The 22,952-nt window shown below is 42.5% G+C and overlaps 1 protein-coding gene across 4 annotated transcripts in view; it reads right to left on the reverse strand.

Annotated features, from left to right (window-relative positions):
• hira (histone cell cycle regulator a) overlaps positions 1-22,952 on the reverse strand; it is a 116,041-nt gene that overhangs the window by 69,847 nt on the left and 23,242 nt on the right. For all 4 annotated transcript variants that reach the window (XM_078553883.1, XM_078553881.1, XM_078553882.1 and 1 more), the window contains exons 9-10: positions 10,121-10,234; positions 7,581-7,651 (exon numbers count right to left, since the gene is read on the reverse strand). In XM_078553883.1, the coding sequence (XP_078410009.1) occupies positions 7,581-7,651; positions 10,121-10,234 (185 nt within the window). The remainder of the gene's footprint in view (positions 1-7,580; positions 7,652-10,120; positions 10,235-22,952) is intronic.

Genomic DNA, 22,952 nt, shown 5'->3' on the forward strand with positions numbered 1-22,952 from the left:
ACTGAACAGGCAGAAAGGGGATGGGTGACCACCAGGCAGAGTAGAGTAAGGCAGGTAGTGCAGGAGTCCCCTGTGGCCATCCCCCTAACAGATATACCGTTTTGGATACTGTTGAGTTAGACAACTTCTCAGGGGAAAGCAGCAGGAGCCGAGTCCATGGCACCACGGGAGGCTTTGCTGCACAAGAGGGGAGGAAGAAGAGTGGCAGGGCTATAGTGATAGGGGATTCAATAGTAAGAGGAATAGACATGCATTTCTGCGGTCGCAAAAGAGGCCCCAGGATGGTATGTTGCCTCCCTGGTGCCAGGGTCAAGGATGTCTCGGAGAGGCTGCAGGGCATTCTAAAGGGGGAGGGCAAACAGCCAGTGGTCGTGGCACATATTGGTACCAACGACATAGGTAAAAACAGGGTTGAGGTCCGATAGGCTGAATATAGGGAGTTAGGACGTAAATTAAAAAATAGGACCTCAAAGATAGTAATCTCAGGACTATTACCAGTGCCACGTGCTAGCGAGAGTTAATTCTTATAACAAGATATATCGGATGAGTACGTGGCTGAAGAAATGGTGTAGAGGGGGAAATTCCTGGGACATTGGGACCAGTTCTGGGGAAGGTGGGACCAGTACGAACAGGACAGGTTGCACCTGGGCAGGACCGGGACCAATGTCCCTGGGGGGTGGTGGTGGTGTCTGTTAATGCTGTCGGGGAGGGTTTAAACTAGAATGGCAGGGGGATGGGAACCTGAGCAGGGAGACAGAGGAGGGGGAAACAAGGATAGAAACAAAAGACAGAAAAGTAGAAGCAAAAGTGGAAGGCAAAAAAAAAAAGGGCGAGAAACAAATGGGGTCATAGTGCAAAATAAAGCTAAGATGACTAACAAGGTTAAAAAAACAAGTCTAAAGGCATTGTATCTTAATGTGCGGAGTATTTGCAATAAGTTAGATGAATTAACAGCGCAAATAGATATAAACGGTTATGAAATAGTTTCAATTACGGAACATGGCTGCAGGATGACCAAGGATGGGAACTGAACATCCAGGGGTATTCAATATTTAGGAAGGACAGACAAATAGGGAAAGGAGGTAGGGTAGCATTGTTAATAAAGGAGAAATCAATGCAATAGCGAGGAAGAATATTGGCTCGGAAAATCATGGTGTGGAATCTGTTTGGGTGGAAATAAGAAACACCAAGGGGCAGAAAAAGTTGCGTTGGTTTTGGGGGCGGGGGGGGGGGGTGGAGAGTTGTCTATAGGCCCCCAGACAGTAACGGAGATGTAAGGGAAGGCATTAAACAGGAAATCGGAGACGCATGCAAGAAGGGTACAACTGTAATCATGGGTGACTTTAATCTACATATAGATTGAACAAACCAAACTAGCAATTATGCTATGGAGGAGGATTTCCTGGAGTGTGTACGTGATAGTTTTTTTAGACCAATACATTGAGGAACCAACTAGAGAGCAGGCTATCCTAGACTGGGTATTGTGCAATGAGAAAGGATTAATTAACAATTTTGTTGTGTCCCTTGGGGAAGAGTGACCATAAAATGATAGATTTGTCCATTAAGATGGAGAGTGAAGAAGTTGAATCCAAAACTAGGGTCCAGAATCTAAATAAAGGGAACTATGAGGGTATGAAGCGCGAGTTGGCAATGATGGACTGGGGAACCTTACTCATAGGGTTGATGGTAGATAGGCAATAGCTAATACATAAAGGAATGTAAGGATGAATTACAACAATTATTCATTCCTGTCTGGTGCAAAAATAAAACAGGAAAGGTGGCTCAACTATGGGTTACAAAAGAAATTAGGAATAATATCAGCTATAAAGATGAGACATATAAAATTGCCAGAAAAAGAGGCAAGTCTGAGGGTTGGGAGAGTTTAGAATTCAGCAAAAGTAGACAAAAAGATTGATCAAGATGGGTAAAATGGAATATGAGAGTAAACTTGCAGAAAACATAAAAACTGACTGTAAAAGCTTCTATAAATATGTGAAGTAAAAAAGATTAGCAAAGACAAATGTAGGTCCCTTACAGTCAGAAATGGGAGAAATTATAATGGGGAACAAAGAAATGGCAGAAGAATTAAACACATATTTTGGTTCTGTCTTCACAAAAGAGGACACAAATAATTTCCCAGAAATGTTAGGTAACCAAGGGTCTAGTGAGGAGGAAGTGAAGAAAATCAGTATTAGTAAAAAAATAAATGGTGCTAGGGAAATTAATGGGGTTAAAGGCTGAAAAATCCCCAGGGCCTGATAATCTACATCCCAGAATGCTAAAGGAAGTGGCCCTGGAAATATTGGATGCAGTGGAGGTCATCTTCCAAAATTCTATAGACTCTGGAGCAGTTCCTACAGATTGGAGGGTGGCAAATGTAACCCCACTATTTAAAAAAGGAGGGAGAGAAAAAACAGAGAATTGCAGACCAGTTAGCCTAACATCAGTAGTGGGGAAAATGCTAGAGTCTATTATAAAAGACATGGTAACAAAACACTTGGAAAGCATTAACGGGGTTAGACAAAGTCAGCATGGGTTGATAAAAGGGAAATCATGCTTAACTAATCTCCTGGAGTTTTTTGAGGATGTAACTAGTAGGATAGATAAGGGAGAACCAGTGGATGTGATGTATTTGGATTTCAAGAAGGCTTTTGATAAGGTCCCACATAAGAGGCTAGTGGGCAAAATTAAAGCACATGGGATTGGGGGTAATATACTGGCATGGATTGAGAATCGGTCGACAGACTGGGAGCAGTGAGTGGGAATAAATGGGTCTTTTTCCAGGTGGCAGGCGGTGTACCCCAGGGTCAGTGCTTGGGCCCCAGCTATTCACGATATATATATAAACGACTTGTATGAGGAAACCAAATGCAATATTTCCAAGTTTGCTGACGACACAAAACTGGGCGGGGTTGAGAGTTGTGAGGAGGTGAAGGAGGCTTCAGGGCGATTTAGACAAGTTGTGTGTGTGGGCAAACACATGGCAGATGCAGTATAACATTGAAAAATGTGAAATTATACGGTTTGGTGTGAAAAACAGAAAGGCAAAGTATTATTTAAATGGTGATATATTGGGAAATGTGGATGCACAAAAGGATCTGGGTGTCCTTGTACACCACTCAATGAAAGTAAACAGGCAGGTGCAGCAAGCAATTAGGAAGGGAAATGGTATGTTGACCTTCATTGCAAGAGGATTTGAGTTCAGAAGTAGGGATGTTTACTGCAGTTATACAAAGCCTTGGTGAGACCAAAACTGGAGCATTGTGTGCAGTTTGGTCTCCCTAACGGGGGTGGCAGGACTGTTGTATGAGGAGAAGTTGGTTCAATTGGGCCTTTATTCACTAGAGTTTAGAAGGATGAGGGGGGTCTGATTGCAGCATATAAAATTCTAACAGGGCTAGCCAGGCTAGATGCAGGAAGGATGTTTCCCCTAGTTGGGGAGTCTAGAACCAGGGGGCACAGTTTCAGGATACGGGGCAGGACATTTAGGACTGAGATGAGGAAAAATCTTTTAACTCAGAGGGTAGTCTAGTACTAGTCTTAGACCCACTCTTCACTCCCTCAAACAATGTAAAGTTCAATCATATTGTGATCACTGCTACCTAGGGGCATCTACACTATGAGGTCATGAATTAATTCTATCTTGCTGCACAGTACCAGGTCTAGTGTAGCCTGCTCCTGGTTGTCTCCAGAACATGCTGGTCTAAGAAATTATCCTGAAAACATTCTATGAATTCGTCATCTATGCTACCTTTGCCCATCTGATTGTTCTAGTTTATACATAGATTAAAATCCTCCGTGACGATTGGTGTACCTTTCTGACAATCTCCCACTATTTCTTTTTTGATACTGTCCAACTGTGTGGTTACTGTTAGGGGGCCTGTACACTACTCCCACAAGCGACTTCTTGCCTTTATCATTCCTCATTCCTACCCAAACCACTTCTATATCTTGGTTTGCTGAACATAGGCCATCCCTGTCTATTGTGTTAATGTTGTCTTTAATTAACAGAGCCACCCTTCCACCTTTTCCTAGCTTCCCATCCTTCCTAAAAGTCACATACCCTTCAATGTTCAGGTCCCAATCTATCCCACCCTGTAGCCATGCCTTTGGAATGGCTATTAGATCATACTTATCTCTATTTGTACTATCAGTTCATCTGTTTTGTTTCAAATGCTTTGCAAATTCAGACACAGAGCCTTAAGTTTTGCCCTTGTATTACTTTTGTAACCTCTAGCCTCATCTGTTGGTTTACTCTTAGACTTGTACTTTCTGTCCCTTCCTTTCCTGGTATGTTTATCATTTCCCATATTAATACCTTCCTCTCTTTACCTTGTCTCTAGTCTTTGATATACCACATCTTCCCACATTCGATCCCTTGCCCCCACAATTTAGTTTTAAACCTTATCGACTTCCCTAGTCACACAATTCACAAGAACACGTGTCCCAGCATGGTTCAGGTGTAGAGCGCACCAACATTACAGCCCCCATTTTCCTCAGTACTTGTGCCAGTACCTGTTCCAGTGCCCCATGAACCAGAGCCCACTTCTCCCACACCAGTCTTCGAGTCACAGATTCATCTCCCTAATCTTATTTGTCTTATGCAAATTTGCACGTGGCTCAGGTAATAATTCAGAGATAAAAGCAAAATACTGCGGATGCTAGAAATCTGAAACATAAACAGAAAATGCAGGAAAAAGTCAACAGGTCTAGCAGCATCTGTGGAGAGAAACAGAGTTAACGTTGCGAGTCTGTTTGACCCTTCTTCAGAGAAGAAAGGTCTGAAGAAGGGTCATACGGACTCGAAACCTTAACTCTGTTTCTCTCTCCACAGATGCTGCTTGACCTGCTGACTTTTTCCTGCATTTTCTGTTTTTGTTAATAATTCAGAGATTAGCCATTTGGTAATATAGAACTTGAGTATTGCTGAAAAAAGAGACATGTCTAAGCTTTTTGTCTTGCACTCATCAAGACACCTCACAAGAGTACCAATGTAAGGGGAAAACACCAATTTATACTGTATGTGGAGAGAGTGGTGATTGGTTGACAAGTGGCGTTGCCATGGAGAATGCACCAGTGATGGTGACTGACAGTTAACTGCCAAGTATTGTTTGAAATTTAAACCAGGGAGCTTAACCCTGGTTGGTCAAGGCATTACCCTGAGGAATAAGTCAGCGAATGACTGTCACTTATTTAGTTTAGCTGAAACAAGCATTATGTGTGTACATGTTCTTTCTGACTGCAAAGAACTGGGCCCTGTGTATTAACGTATATAGCTTCCAGTGCATGCAAACGCACCACACTGCGAGCCCGAGTGACAATCTTAAATTGGTTGTAAGCATAATTCCTGGAACATTGAGGATTATTTAGCGAATGTTGTCCAATCATGGAATCACATCTAATGTTGGACACTGTGTTTTGAGTTTTGCAAGCACGGGCTGGTTGGGTAGAGTGTGCACCCTGCCCGTTACGGCTGGGACATGCTGTTTGTTATGATCCACCAGTCTTTGGGAGGTACGGCCTACATATCTGGTATTTGTCATTGACAGGATGCTGCCGTCCAGTCAAAAAGACATTCTGCCTATCACACAGATGAGAAATGTGGTATATAAATTTCAGTGCCAGTGTGATGCTAAGTATGTAGGCCGTACCTCCCAAAGACTGGCGGATTGCATCAAACAGCCTGTCCCAGCTGCTGCTCGCAACAGGCAGGGAACAGACCGTAACCAATCAGCCCGTGCTTGCAAAACCCAAAACACAGTGTCCAATATTAGATGTGATTCCATGATTGGACAACGTTTGTTAAATAATCCTCACTGTGCTAAGAATTACGCTGACAGCCAATATAAGATTGTCAGTCGGGCTCGCAGTGTGGGACATTTGTGTGTACTGGAAGCTACATATATTAATACCCAGGGCTCTGTTCTTTGCAGACAGTAAGAACATGTACACATATTACGCCTGTTTCAGCTAAACAAAATAAGTGACAGCCATTCGCTGACTCATTCCTCAGGGCAATGCCTTGACCAATCAGTGTCAAGTTGCCTGGTTTAAATTTCAAACAATGCTTGGCAGTTAACTGTCAGTCACCATCACTGGTGCATTCTCCACGGCAATGCCACTTGCCAAACAAATCACCACTCTCTTCACATACAGTATAAGTTGTTGTTTTCCCCTTATATTGGTATTCTTGCGTGGTGTCCTGATGAGTGCAAGACAAAAGCCTAGACCTGTCTCTTTTTTCAGCAATACTCAAACTCAGAGATTATTACCTTTGAGGTTCTGCTTTTTAATTTGGTACCTTGCTCCACATAATGACTATGCAGAACCTCCTTCCTTGTCTTGCCTATGTCATTGATACTTACATGGACCACGACAAACTGGATCCTCCCCCTCCCACTGCAAGTTCCTCTCCAGAGAGGAAGCATCACAGAGAGTAGCAAGACATTGCAACTGGAGAGCAAGTGGCTTCTGTCAAAGCATTCCCATATATCCAAGCTGCTGCCACTGTGCTACTCTACACTAAGCAACTGGCTGGCTCTCCTCACTCTCTCAACAAATACTCTTTCTTCCTCATTTTTGGAAATTGATGCCATTTTCCTTCCCACTCTCACCGTCCCTGTTTAGCTAGGAAAGAGAAGCTGCACCTGAAGCACTCCATTTGGGCACTGCTGTGGCTCAGTGAGTAGCATTCTCACCTTTAAGTCAAAAGATTGTGGGTTCAAATCCCGCCCAAGAGACCTGAGTTCAAAAATCAAGGCTTACACTCAGTACTGAAAGAGTGCTGCACTGTTGGAGGTATCATCTTTCAGATGAGACCTTAAACTGAGGCCCCACCTGCACTCTCAGGTGGACATAAAAGATCCCATTATACTATTTTGGAAGACGAGCAGGGGAGTTATCCCCAGTGTCCTGGCCAATCAACATCACATTATTTGGTCATGATCATATTGCTGTTTGTGTGAGCTTGCTGTGTGCAAATTGGCTGCCCACATTACAATAGTGACCACACTCTGGAAGTACTTCATTTGCTGTAAAGTGGATTGGGATATCCTGTGATTGTAAAAGGCGCTATATAAATGCAAGTCCTTCATTTTTTTGCCACAATGATAATTATAACATTGTGGTTGAAAGAAGGAGCTCAGTGCTGTAGGTGGGTTAAAAGTGAATTCCATACAAGATCCCTTCTGCAACGAGTTTAGATTGGAAGTCACAGCAAAATCACAAACTATCAAATTAAACTATCTACACCAAAACTAGTCTTATCATTGAGAAGGCACAGGCACAGAATCAGTTTTTAGTTAATGTCAATCGATCCTGGAACATCCTGACCACTGTTCTTCACACATCCTGTTCTTAAACTAAGCAGCAATTAAATCTACTTTTCACAAGAAAAACAGAGATCTGTTCTAAAATACAACTTTGAAATATTGCAGTACAATTTTTCAAATAAATGTTGACCTTATTTCAATCCAATTAGATAAAATTGCCACTGTAATTACAATGCTATCCATTTAATTTGGTATGGTAAATACTATGTAGTGGAGCAACATTGCAGACTAATCTGACACAGCCCTTACCAAGAGATGTCCATGATTGACTTGTCAAATAATTCATGAATTACCACTAGTGGGCGCTTCAGGCAGGTCAGCTGTGGAAATAGAAATCACATTAAATAAAACACTGCAAAGCCTCAAGCTTATGACTGGCTGACTGCCAGGAGATGCTCCTTTGAATTATTAGGCCATTGAAAATTATGGGGTAACACACCAAACCAAAATCAATCAAGCTGCTGTCTAACCACAAATTCTTGAGCCTTTATGTGATAAAAGCAACAATTCCCATTGTTAAAAGCTTCATGAAAGAGGCATTATCAGCTGGAGGATAACAAACTTAAAAGGAAGTTAAATGGGATGCAATTAGACAAAATTAATTAAAATCAGCAATGGGAAAATATTCAAGGGGATTTGAAAGGTTTCTATAATTGAGCACTGAGGCAATAAAGGTTAATAATAATAAATCAAAGGTTAGGAGGATCATACATATGTGTGGCAAGTCAATGACTGGAATTCTTTGAGGAGATAATTAATTAAGTTACTGCTATTCAGTGCATGGAATTTACTTAGATTTTTCAGAAGGCATTTAATAAAGCTCCATATGCAAGAATTTTATGATCATAAGGTTAATACAACTAATAGCAAATAGTTTGTTGGATTAAGAACCTGACTCACCAATGGAAAGCCAAAGGGAATAATAAAATGAAAAAGGTTGTTGCAGGGCAAGGTGACTGGTGGAGACTGACAGTTGACTGTTAATCCCTCTTTACTTTCTTAATGATTGGTATGAATGAACAAACTTATATTATAAAATAGTATAAGGCAGAACTCACACTGAAAATTATATCTACAGCATGCAGTTCATTTGTATAAAATAAGCTAAAACTTGCTTCATTAGACTCCTGTGAAACATCTTGGGACATTTTCCCAAATTAAGTCTCTATATAAATGTGAGTTGTTTTTGTAATGCAATTCCTGTACATTTGAGGTTCTATCTAAACAAACTTCAGTTCAAGCTCAGTAATCAGTATCGTTTCTCTCTACAGCACTTAAAGTGAAGTTAACTTTGTGTGGTGCTTTTCTCAGGAACTAAGCTAAATCCACTAATATCGGCTAATCCTACCAGCTGCTGGTCCACTTGTTTCGCTGCAAAAGGTTTCATGAATCAGAGGAACAGCGACTATCAGGAAGCGTTAAAGCTAATTAAACTCAGGCAACAACTTGCATTTATATATTAGCATGAATGTAGAAAAACATTTCTAGACACTGCAGAGGAGTGTAATCAGAAATAGAACTGACAGAGACAAAGGAGGAAATGTTAGGAGAATGAGTAAAAACTTTCTCAAAGGGGAAGGTTTTAAGTACAGTCTTAAGAACCAATGAGATACAAGGACAAATTCTAGAGTTTAGGATCTAGACTGCTGAAGACAATCCGCCAATAGTAAGGTGAGGGAGGCCAGAGTTGCAGAAACACAGAGTTAGAACTTTGTTGGATTGGAGATGGTTACAGAGACAGTGAAGATCAATGCCGTGAGAGATTGGAATATGGAGCATTAGGGAACATTAGGCATTAAGTCAATGTGAGTCAGTGAGCAGAGCTGAGAAGGACTTGGTGGGAGTTAAGAAATCAGCAGCAATGTTTTAGATGTGTTGAAGGTAATGGAGGGTGGAGAAGGACAACATTGAATAGTGGAGTCTGGAGGTGATGAAGGCAAAGATAAGGGTTTTCAGCAGCAGATGGGCTGGGGCAGGGGAGCTATGGGAAATGTTGCAGAGGTGAAAATAGGCAGTTTTTGTGATGGAGAGAATGCAGGTTTGGAAGCTCAGTTCAAGATCAAATAGGACGCCAAGATTGCAAGCGGTCTGATTCAACTTGAAGGGTTGGAATTGAGAGTTAGGGTATAGAATTTGCAGTGGGGGTGCAGGCTAAAGCTTAACCGGAAAAACTTTCAATTACCGCAGGGACAAATATTGGACAAGCAGACTGAAAACACAGAGCTGGTGGAAAAGGGCAAGAGGCGGTGGAACATAGAAGCTGGACAGCATCAACAGATAGACAGAGAAAAGATGTTTCATTAGCTAATGGTATAAATAACAGGGGACACAGATTCAAGATTTGGGGCAAGAGATACAGGGGAACATCAGGAAGAACTTTTCTTACACAGCAAGTGCTAATGACCTGGAACTCGATGCTTAAGAGGGTGGTGGAAGCAGAGACAATCAATGATTTCATAAGGAAATTGGATGGGCATTTGAGGGAAATCAACTTGCAGGGCTACGGGGATAGAGATAAGGAACAGGACTTAACTGGATTGTTCTGCAGAGAGCTGGCATGGACTCGAAGGGCTAAATGGTCTCCTGTGCTATTTGTGTTCTGATGACTCTATAACTCTGCAACAGATGACCAGGGATTCGCCACCCTCCAACTTCACAATTTTCACAAGTGGCTATAAAGCCACTACCTCAATGAGGAAAAGTGCACAAAATTTCAATGTAAAACAAATGTGTTTGATTATTCTCGAAATGTTATTCAAGAAATAAGGAACCTGAAAGTTAGAACCTACCCAAACAGAGAGGGACCGATCCTTACTCCCAACCGCACAACAGCAATAAGGACAGCTTGGCTTATTGGAGCTTCCATTCCGTGGCTTTTTCTTGAAGATTTTGGGATTAAATTTCTGAAGATGAGAATAGAAGAGGAAAACTGTCAGTGTCAGATCAACAAAAGGCAACTGCACAAAGTATAAGGAAGCTGCTAATCCTTCACATCACCTTCAGAGGTCTAGTGAAAAGGTCTCTGGCCAGCGACAAGCCCAGGCACACAACCAGGTTTGGGCACAGCTCAGCTCAGCTGCCAGTACACTTCACTACTGAGGTAACTATGTGAAAGGATTATCTTATAATTCATAACGTATGCAGTGGTAACACTACAAACAAGCAGAGAACCTTGGTCACTGAGGAGAGTCTGCGCAGCTTTATGATCTCCCATCAGTGATTTATGCATTATGTTTGACAACAACACAAACTACAACTGACCACATAAGTTTAAATTTTATCATAACTGCAACACCAAATTGCAATTTGGATCCTGAGAGGATGTTTCCCCTTGTGGGAGAAACCAGAACTAGGGGACACAGATTAAAGATAAGGGGTCTCCCATTTAAGATGGAGATGTGGGACATTTTTTTCTCTGATGGTTGTGGTGGAATTCTCTGCCCCAGAGAGCAGTGGAGGCAAGGTCATTCAGTATTTTTAAGGCGGAGTTAGATTGGCTTCCTTATCAATCAAGAATCTAAGGTAATAGGAGGTAGACAGAAAAGTAGAGTTGAAGCCACAATCAGATCAGCCATCATCTTATCAAATGATGGAGCAGTCTGGAGGGGCCAAACGGCTTACTCCAAATTCGTATGTTCATAGGTAATAAGTAAAAGTTGGATAGGCCGTATTTATTCCCAGATGACCATCCCCCCACATCGTGTCTAATAAACTCACCTTGACAACCCTATAATATCAGGTATGCTGGTAAAATTGGGTACCAATGTGCAACCACATCTTATTGTAAAATCCGGAAAGAGATCCAATTAACAAGAAAAAATACGATTCAGAGGGATCTTCCTTCCTTCACATAAGCTTTTAGTTAAATGTATTTTAATCATTCTGGTAGAGAAATGATTCATTGCAGCATTCTGGAAACAGGTTTTCTAAGGACTAAATGTAAATAAGATGTCAATGAAACTGTTAAACAAGGTATAGATGGAATGATTAAACAATCATTTTGGGGGTAAATTGGGGGCCTGTGACTAAGTGGGAGAGAGTGATAAAATTAATAAACTGGAAAAGATACCATCCATCTCTAAGCTTGTAATGAAGCCAGGAGTCTGGAGAAGGGTCATAAAACTCCATTAGCAACATAGTTTATTCATATTGGTTGCAGAATCAAAGAGTTGCGTTTCAGGTAAAATAATTTGTTCATATTTCAGTTTGAATCATCCCAAAGCATGTCACGTTGTCATAGATATAGTGGTGCAGGGTGGAGCCTTGGTTAGAAGGTTCTTCTGTTTAATTTATCCATGTGTGTTTGCTGACAGGACCAAGCAGTTCAGTTTGGATTTCATGAGGAAAAAGCAGGTGAATGATTTGCTCTACCTTGCAGCTAGTAGATGAACTCATCAGTGGTCCTCACAGAGCCTTGCAGCAGAAAACAGTCAGCAGTTAGCTTGGATAGTGGTGGAAAGGCAGTTGGATATCTGTTGGTAACCTGAACAAGGAGCTGAGATCTGTAAAGGAAAAGGCGAAGGGCCGCATAGCCAAAAGCTGATAGAGTCGTACCTCAGAGGATAGCTAGAAACCTGAAGGGAATTAAAGCGAATTTTGGAAGGCTGTGGCAAACCTTTGTGTTTGTCCCTAAGAAGTAATGAACCTTCAAGGTTGTTGTAATGCATAGAGGAATTATTTTTGGAGGGGTGGGGGAGGAGTAAAAAAGTTGAACTTAGTTCATAATGTAAGTAAATATAATCTATTGTTGCAAATATCTAGTTTATAGTTCATGTTAATATTTTAGAGGAAATGTTTTGTTCTGGGAAGGTTACTGCTGTGAAAGCATAGTAATTAAAATGCTGGCTTTAGTGATTGCCAGAACGCCTAAAAATGGCAATTCAGAAGGTTATCCATGTCAGTTTAATAGAGTCAGAATAGAAGACATAGAGCTTTAAAACAGCAAGTGGGCTTACTTAGCTAGAGAAATTATAAATGAGGGATATTTAGTTTAAAGGTTTATTTGAGGATAGCCCAGAGCAGGTTGCATTGCCATGGAGATGGGTGGAGCTTAGGAAGGCTCTTTGGTTTCAATTTATCCTGGATGCTTGCTGGGAGAAATTTTTAGTTGCAGTTTGGACCACATGTGATTTGCAGCTCACTGAGAGAAGTTAGCCAAGATAGATGACAGTTAAATAGGCCTGCACTTTAAGCAGAATAAAACACGAACTTCATCATTGACCACGTTCAAGGCTTTAATCTCAGTTTGAATCTTGTGAGGAACTAAAGCTGGAAGATTGCCTAGTTTGAAGCTAGTGGGGAAATATACAACAGGTCTCAGTGTCTTACTGCAAAAGAAAGTAACCAGCAGATTAGCATGGAAATATTGGAAAAGTAGCCAAACCAAGGGACTGAGGTCTCCAGAGTCCATAAGACCATATGACATAGGAGCAGAAATTAGGCAATTCAGCCCATCTAGTCTGCTCCGCCATTCAATCATGGCTGATAAGTTTCTCAACCCCATTCTCCCGCCTTCTCCCCGTAACCTTTGATCCCCTTACCAATCAAGAACCTATCTATCTCCATCTTAAATACACTCAATGACCTGGCCTCCACAACCTTCTGTGCCAATGAATTCCATAGATTCACCATTCTGTGGCTAAAGAAGTTTCTCCTCATCTCTGTTCTAAAAGGTCTTCCCTTTACTCTGAGGCTGTGCCCTCGGGTCCTAGTCTCTCCTACTAATGGAAACATCTTCCCCACGTCCACTCTATCCAGGCCTTTCAGTATTCTGTAAGTTTCAATCAGATCCCCCCTCATCCTTCTAAACTCCATAGAGTATAGACCCAGAGTCCTCAAACGTTCCTCATATGTTAAGCCTTTCATTCCTGGGAACATTCTCGTGAACCTCCTCTGGACCCTCTCTAGGGCCAGAACATCCTTCCTGAGATACAGGGCCCAAAATTGCTCACAATATTCTAAATGTGGTCTGACCAGAACCTTATAAAGCCTCAGCAGCACATCCCTGCTTTTATATTCTAGTCGTCTCAAAATAAATGCAAACATTGCATTTGCCTTCCTAACTACCGACTCAACCTGCAAGTTAACCTTAAGAGAATCCTGGACTAGGACTCCCAGAGTCAAAGAGGGTAAATGAAAGTTTTACCTCTGAGAATAATTGGAGCTGAGGAAAATTCTCCAGAGGACCGTTGCATACTTGTGGGTGTCCCCTACAGTAGTAATTAAGATTGTTGTGTCTTAACAGAATTTGTGGGAGAAGTAGGAAGTAAACCTGAATGCATAACATATATAGTTATAAATCATACTGTTAAATAAAACAGGGTCCATTAACTTAAGTTTTTTTTATATACAATAAAATTTTTTTTAAAAAGTGAAATCTTGTTCTATTTGTCAAAACAAAATATTTGAATTTCTTTTTAAATGTTAACAGCCCCTAACTGGATAGTAACACTATAGTGTTAAATTAATAGTGCTTACTTCGTTTAATGCTTTTTTGATATACAATGAAATTTGTTTATATTTTAAAACGTGAGATCTTGTGGTGTGGTTCTGTTGGTTAATTGCTGGGTGTTCAGGTTTTTTCTTTGAACATTAACAGTCCCTGACATGATCGTAACATACCACTTTTAGGCCGTGCATTTCAAGTCATAACTCACTTTTTTCCTCATGTCATCTCTGGTTCTTTTGCCAATTACTTTAATTCTGTGTCCTCTAGTTATCTACTTTCTGCTATTGGAAACAGTTTCACCTTAGTTACTCTGTCAAAATCATTCATGATCTTGAACCCCTCCTTCCAATCTCCCCCTAACATCCTCCACTTCAAGGATAACAACCCCAGTTTCCTTAGTTACTCCATATAGCTGAAGTCTTTCATCCCTGTTACCAATGTTCCCTCTAAGCTGCACGACACAGAATTTCCCATGCAGGCCAAGCACAAGTTGTTCCCTTTAAGTAACCATGCATGTGCAGCCACACATCAATAATTTGAAGGGCCTGTGCAATTAAATGATTGGGCTATGCACAACAAAACAAAAGGAACTTAGCCTGGTACCATTCTTGTAAATCTCCCCTGCACCCTCTCTAAAACGGAGATATTCTTCCTAAAATATGGTGCCCAGAATTTGTCACAAATCTCCAGCTGGGGCCCAGCCAGTGTCTATTAAATGTTTAACATAACATCTTTGCTTTTGTATTCTAAAGCAAAGGCTCCCTTGTGCCTTATTACAGAATGGTTACAACACAGAAGGAAGCTATTTGGCCCATTGTGCCTGTACTGTGTCCATGTCTCTCCAAAGCAATTTACCTAGTGCCGCTCCCTCACCTTCTCCCCATAGCCCTGATATTATTAACAGCCATCTCTACCTGGGACCCACAGTCCAAACATTGTTCACATATACCCACAAATCTCTCTGTTCCTGCACCCTCTTTAATTGCATAATTTCAATTATATTGCATTGCCTAATTCTTCCTGCCAAAACTAATCACCTTGCACTTCTCTGCATTAAATTTTACCTACCACATTTCTATCATCACCAATCTAGGTCCTCTTGAAGTCTGTTACTAGCCTCCTCATCATTTACTACATTGTCGAGTTTGTTATCATCTGCAAACTTTGAAATTATGCTCTGTAACCCAAGTTCAGGTTAGTAACATTTATCAAGAGAACAGTGGGCCCAACACTGACCACTTGAGGACATCACTGTACCTTCACCTCGAGTTTGAAAAACAGCCATTTATCACAACTGTTTTCTGGCCCTTAGTCAGTTTTGTAATCACACAGCCATTGCCTTTTGAATTCCAAGGGTTTTATTTTTGCTAACAAGTCTACTACTTGGTACTTTGAAAAACGCCTTTTGAAAGACCATATATATAGATTCCAATATGCTCCCCTAAGATCCCTCTCCATTCCTTCATCAAAGTTAATCAAACACTATTTGCCTTTAACAAATCCATGCTGGCTTTCATTTATTAACCCACATTTTTTCAGTGCCAATTAATTTTGGCCTGAATTTTACCTTTGGCAGGTGCATGTGATCGGCGGGCCTGGGAGCGGCCAGGAAATGGACTGCCGATCACGATTTCATGCTGGCTGGCCAATTAACGGCCAGCCACCGTGAAATGCACACTGAAAAGCTCAGTGCTGCCGGGGTGGGGGCAGGAGGGGATGAGGTGGGGGACATCACTGCAGGCGCAGGTGAGCGCTGCATGAGAACTCCCTGAAGGCAGGCAGCTGCCTCAGAGTGTTGCAGATCTTCAAATTATGAATTAAAAGGTTTAAAAAGCTGCAAAAAAAGTCCATGCATCACAAGCAAGCAACTGAAAATTTACCTCATAAAATAAAAATAAATATCTGAGGACAGTATTTTTATTTCGTAACAGAGGTTTCATCTCGCCCTTGGATGAGGTTTGATGAAAAATGTAAAGGCCACCTGGCCAATTTGCCTATCCGCCAACAGTAAGGTTGGACGGGCCACGAAAAATTGGAGACAATTGCGCTGTTAATGGGTTTAATTGCCCTCTTAATTGTCAGCGAGTGCACTTCCAACGTTTGCACGAGCTCGCCAAGTGAAATATTGCGTGAGTGCGCAATGATGTCGGAACACTCACCCAACGTCATCTCACGCAATTTTACATCCGATTGGGTCAGGCGCGTTCCCACCCGTGGGACGTAAAATTCTACTTTATTTCTTTTCCTTCTTGTGTGTTTATAAAAGTCTTCTGGGTTCTCTTTTTACGTTACCCACAAATCTATTCTCACACAGTGTTCATCTCTCATTTTCTTTTTTAGTTCTCCTCTGTACTTTCACTAGAGAACCACCAACCTGAATACTGATTCATAAATCTCCTTTTTCTGTTTGATTTTATTCTTTAAACATTTCAGCATCCAGGGAGCTCTGGGTTTGAATGCTCTACCTTTCTTCTTTTGGGAATGTGTCTGGTCTGTGCTTAAGCTATCCATCTCCACTTTAAAAGCCTCCCATTGCTTTACCTGTCAATCTCAGATTCCAATCCACTTGGGTTAGATTCCTTTTCAACTCATTTAAATTAACCTTCCTTCAGCTGAGGATTTTCACATTTCACTTCTATTTTTCCGTAACTACTCTGAGCCTAATGATAGTGAACAGAGAAAAAATAAAGGAGAATGCCCCCAGCAAGTCAGAGCATCTAAGCCTCTAAACCAATTATTTGTTAATATTGCTGAAAAAAAGACATTTTGTCAAAGCTTTTCATCATGCATTCATCAGAATACCAATGTCAGGGGAAGCAACAACTTATACTGTATGAGAAGAGAGTGCTGATTGGTTGGCAAGCGGACTCTGATTGGTGGAGGTGTTGCCATGGAGAATGCACCACTTATTGATGACTGACAGTTAACCGCTAAGCTTTTTAAAATTTAAGCCAGGCAACTTGACACTGATTGGTCAAGGCATTGCCCTGAGGAATAAACCAGCAAATGGCTATCACTTATTTTGTTTAGCCAAAACAAGCACAATGTGTGTACATGTTCTTTCTGTCTGCAAAGAACAGGGCCCTGTGTATTAATATGTGTAGCTTCCAGTACATGCAAATGCGCCAAACGGCAAGCCCAACTGACAATCTTATATTGGTTGACAGCGACATTTTTAGCACACTGTGGATTATTTAGCAAATGTTGTCCAATCGCAGAATCACATCTAATGTTGGACACTGTGTTTTGAGTTCTGCAAGCATGGGCCAGCTGGGTACGGTCTGTATCTTGCCCGTTGGGATCTGGTCCACTGAACTTGAAAAGTTGTTGGAAGTTGATTCCATAAATAATTTGAAAAGGTAGTTGAGGATGAGGAACTTATCAGAAGACAGACAAAAAGCAGCAGTGTGGGACAAAGCACAGCCACTATATCATAAGAGCCATCAAAGGGCCCACTTCTGTCCTTTAATGATGGTATGATTGTGCAGCAAATGACTTCAGAAAGATTCCACCTCGCCGTGAGAATTAAGATAGTTTTGCTAAATCAAATTCAGACCAGTCTGCGCCACCCACAGAGTCGAAATGCATCATATGATGCTGAACCACATACACCAGGAAGGTCTCAGGCTTACACCTTGGCCTTGCGCTGAGGGCGGATCTCAACTAATACAACTAACTACAGTGGCTGCATGCTAGAGGTCAGATGAGAAATTTCTACTCAAATGAAAGGCCAACAGATAGGAGTTTTAAGGGAATAGGAGGGAGAGGACAGTGAGAGATACAAGGAAGGGAGCCGATGGCTTTGTGGTTGTCGCTGGACTAGTAATCCAGAGACCCAGGGTAATGCTCTGGGGACCCGGCAAATGGCGGAATTTGAATTCAATAAAAATCTAATGATGAAACCATTGTCAATTGTTGTTTTAATGCCCTTTAGGGAAGGAAATATGCTGTCCTTACCTGGTCTGGCCTACATGTAACTCCAGACCAATGTGGTTGACTCTTAAATGCTTAGCAAGCCACTCAGCTGTACAAAGTCGCAAAAAAGGAATGAAACTGGATGGACCACCCAGCATCGATCGAGGCATGGGAAATGACAACGGCAATTGCAGCCCTGCAAACATCTGGGGTCTGGGGCTAATGCCAAAATTGAGAGCTGTCTCAATACTGACATAGTCATCCTCATGGAATCATACCTTACAGATAATGTCCCAGACTCCTCCATCACCATCCCACTGGTAGGACAGGCCCAGCAGAGGTGGCATACAGTCGGGAGAGAGTTGCGCTGGGAGTCCTCAACATCAATTCTGGACCCCATGAAGTCTCATGGGCAAGGAAACCTCCTGCTGATTACCATGTAGCACCCTCCCTCAGCTGATGAGTCAGTTCTCCTCGTTGAACATCACTTGGTGGCAAGGGCGCAGAATGTACTCTGGATGGGGACTTCAATGTCCATTACCTCTGAGTGGCTCTGTAGCACCACTACTGACCAAGCTGGCCGAGCCCTAAACAACACAGCTACTAGAAAGCATACTTGATGTCATCCTCGCCTGCTGCAGGTGCATCTGTCCATGACAGTATCAGTAGGAGTGACCACCGCACAGTCATTGTGGAGAAGAAGTCCTATTTTTTGAAGGATTGAGGATACCCTCCACCGTGTTGTGTGGCACTACCACTGTGCTAAATGGGATAGATTTCAAACAGATCTAGCAACTCAAGACTGGGCAACCATGAGGCGCTGTGGAGCATCAGCAGCAACAGAATTGTACTTGACCACAATCTGTAACCTCATGGCCCGGCATATCCCCCACTCTACCATTACCTGGTTCAATGAAGAGTGCAGGAGGGCATACCAGAAGCAGCACCAGGCATACCTAAAAATAAGGTGGCAACCTGGTGAAGCTATAACACAGGACTACTTGCATGCCAAACTGCATAAGCAGCAAGTAATAGACAGAGCTAAGTGATCCCACAACCAATGGATCAGATCTAAGCTCTGCAGTCCTGCCACATCCAGTCGTGACTGTGGTGGAAAATTAAACAACTCACTGGAGGAGGCGGCTCCACAAATATCCCCATTCTCAATGATGGAGGAGCCCAGCACATCAGTGCAAAATATAAGGCTGAAGCATTCACAAAAATCTTCAGCCAGCAATGCCGAGTGAATGATCCATCTCGGCCTCTTCCGGAGGTCCCCACAGATGCCAGTCCTCAGCCAATTCGATTCATTCCACGTGATATCAAGAAACGGCTGAAGGCACTGGATACTGCAAAGGCTATGGGCCCTGACAATATTCCAGCAATAGTGCCGAAGACTTATGCTCCAGAACTTGCCGTGCCCCTAGCCAAGCTGTTCCAGTACAGCTACAACACTGGCATCTACCAAGCTATGTGGAAAATTGCCCAGGTATGTCCTCTACACAAAAAGGACGAATCCAACCCAGCGAATTACCGCCCCATCAGTCTATTCTCCATCATCAGTAAAGTAATGGAAGGGGTCATCAACAGTGCTATCATGCGGCACTTGCTTAGCAATAACCTGCTCACTGATGCCCAGTTTGGGTTCCGCCAGAGCCACTCAGCTCCTGACCTCATTACAGCCTTCCTTCAAACATTGACAAAAGAGCTGAACTCCAGAGGTGGGGTGAGAGTGACTGCCCTTGACATCAAGGCAGCATTTGACTGAGTGTGGCATCAAGGAGCCCTAGCAAAACTGGAGTCAATGGGAATCAGGGGGAAAACCCTCCACTGGTTGAAGTCATACCTAGCACAAAGGAAGATAGTTGTGGTTGTTGGAGGTCAGTCATCTCAACTCCAGGACATCACTGCAGGAGTTCCTCAGGGCAGTGTCCTAGGCCCAACCACCTTCAGCTGCTTCATCAATGACCTTCCTTCCGTCATAAGGTCAGAAGTGGGGATGTTTGCTGATGATTGCACAATGTTCAGCACCATTCGCGACTCCTCAGATACTGAAGCAGTCCATGTCCAAGTGCAGCAGGACTTGGACAATATCCCGGCTTGGGCTGACAAGTGGCAAGTAACATTCGTGCCACACAAGTGCCAGGCAATGACCATCTCCAACAAAAGAGAGTCCAACCATCGCCCCTTGATGTTCAATGGCATTGCCATCACTGAATCCCCCACTATCAACATCCTGGGGGTTACCATTGACCAGAAACTGAACTGAAGTAGCCAAATAAATACTGTGGCTACAAGAGCAGGTCAGAGGCTAGGGATCCTGCAATGAGTAACTCATCTCCTGACTCCCCAAAGCCTGTCCACCATCTACAAGGCACAAGTCAGGAGTTTGATGGAATACCCCCCACTTGCCTGGATGAGTGCAGCTCCCACAACACTCAAGAAGCTGGACACCATCCAGGACAAAGCAGCCCACTTGATTGGCACCACATCTACAAACATTCACTTCCTCCACCACTGACACACAGTAGCAGCAGTGTGTACCATCTGCATGATGCACTGCAGGAATTCACCTAGGCTCCTTAGACAGCACCTTCCAAACCCATGACCACTAACACCTAGAAGGACAAAGGCAGCAGATAAATGGGAATACCACCACCTGGAGGTTCCCCTCCAAGTCACTCAACGTCCTGACTTGGAAATATATCGCCGTTCCTTCACTGTCACTGGATCAAAATCTTGGAACTCTCTTCCTGACAGCACTGTGGGTGTACCTACACCACATGGACTGCAGCATTTCAAGAAGGCAGCTCACCACCACCTTCTCAAGGGCAACTAGGGATGGGCAATAAATGCTGGCCCAGCTAGCGAAGCCCACATCCCATGAATGAATAAATTTTTAAAAATAGAAGGCACAATCTATAAGACACAAGTCAGGAGTGGGATGGAATATTCTTCCCATGCCTGGATGAGTGCAGTTCCAACAACACTCAAGAATCTCGACATCATCCAGGACAGAGCAGTCCGCTTGATTGGCACCACACCCACAAATATTCACTCCCTCCACCACTAATGCACAGTGGCAGCAATGTGTACCATCCACAAGATGCACTGCAGGAATACACCAAGGCTCCTTAGACAGAACCTTCCAAACTTACGACCACTACCATCTGGAAGGACAAGGGCAGCAGATACATGGGAACACCACCACCTGGAAGTTCCCCTTCACGCCACTCACCATCCTGACTTGGAAGTATTTTGCTGGGTCAAAATCCTGGAAGCCGTTCCCTAAAAGTACTGTGGGTGTACCTACATCATATGGACTGCAGTGGTTCAAGAAGGCAGCTCACCACTGCCTTCTCAAGGGCAATTAGGGATGGGCAATAAATGCTGGCCTAGCCAGCGAAGCCCACATCCCTTGAATGAATAAAAAGAAACTACTCAGAGATGGCCATTTTTATGACTGGGACAATGGGAAGAGAGAGATCAGGAAGATGACAAGGTGGCCATAAACAGAGAGGAGTTGGAGGGAGAAATTGAGGGGACAGTGAAATCAGAGGAGAAAGGACAAGGTGAGTTGAAATAGACATTGAAATAATCAAAGATGAAGAAGCACTCAGTGTCAAGGCTGAGGGAGGAAAGGAGAGAAAATACTTTGGTAACTAACTAGGGATGGGGCTTGGGGAACAGTACTGAATGAATATTTTAAAAGCGTGGTAAGAGGGGTAGAATAAAGTGAGGCAAGAGAAGGTACGAGAGATAGACGGGGGGAGAAACAAAGGTATGATTTGGTGAGAAGCACCATACTACTACCACCAAGATCATTTAGACAGGGAATGTTACAGAATGTATAGCAAGGCGAGGAAGCTCAAAGCAGGGGCAAGGCATGGTCACTCTTAGGCCTAGTTTCTACTAAAATCATGATGACAACACAATAATTCACAATAGCAAGGACCCACTAATAACCTACAAATGTTCACTGTCCAGCTTAGCAAATTGAAGAGCAGTATTAGGGGAACTGAACCCACACAACCATTTCCAATCACATAGGTTTGCAAACTGGGGTGCCAAAACCCAGGCATCTTGGAGGGCACAAGGTTACTCAAACGTTTTTCACTGAATTTATTGCTTTGCTGATTATTTCAGTAGCTGTGTCCAAATGATTCACATTTTCTGGAATGACTACTGATTTCCTTTTACAGTTGACACCGCCTTTTGGGAATTAGGACAGGGATCTCTAAGAAGGTACCAATATTTGCAAGGTCTACAAAGGAAAGTTTGAGAATCACTGCCCAAGCATGAACCATCAATTCCAGGTGAGGGAGTATTTGGCTTAACAAATTAGAGGGAAATTTACAAGATCCAAATAGTAATTATTCCCCAGTCCAGTTTTTGATAGAGATACAACACTAGCATAAAACTGCACTCTTACAAAATACACATCTCTCCTGCTTTTTCATCCAAGTAAATAAAAAATATATTTACATTGCTCCTGTACTGGGCCAGTATTTACAACAGCCAGCAAACAAATGGCACCAGGTCCTTGTCCTTTTTAATTTACCCTTGCCTGTTTAATTTCCATGAGCTTTTGCAGGGCAAGTGGCTGTAAGTGGAGGATCAAAACAGAACATCATTCACTCTAGGGCATCTGGGATCTGTGTGAACAGAGCGAGCAACTATGCATCTCCTTAACCAATTAGACTGAATAATTATTAATGAACAGCGCAAGAGTCTGACCAGAAAATGCAAGTTAAAATATTGAGTTCACTGTCAAATCAGGTACAGAAAGGAAGAAAGGAAAGAAAGATTATCTTTCTCTCTCTCATAATTCAAAGTAAAAAAAGATACTTAAAAAAAACTTTTAAAGGTTTTAGGAATGAGGTGCCACCCTTGTAAAAGTTAATTTTCAGTTTGGAAAAATTAACACTTTTACACCTTAGTAGTTAGATTGAAATGAACAAGCTCTAACTCAATGGTAACTTTAGTCCATATTGTTAGCATCTAATAGGTTCTGTTGGTAGATGTTAAATACCCAGTAGTTTAAGGTAGCAAGGTGAACGTGTGTTGGGCATTGATTAGTTAATTATACACAAATGCATATATAAAGGAGAGTTGAGGTGTCAGCTGTGGCTCAGTTCATAGCACCCTCGCCTTTGAATCAGAGGGTTGTGGGTTCATGTCCCACTCCCGGAAACCAAGAACTGTGATTGTACTCGAAAAGAGTTGCAATCTGTGACCGTTGATAACTCGAAAGAGTA

This window comes from Cetorhinus maximus, chromosome 12 (assembly GCF_964194155.1).
Source record: "Cetorhinus maximus chromosome 12, sCetMax3.hap1.1, whole genome shotgun sequence".
Classification (NCBI taxonomy): Eukaryota; Metazoa; Chordata; class Chondrichthyes; order Lamniformes; family Cetorhinidae; genus Cetorhinus; species Cetorhinus maximus.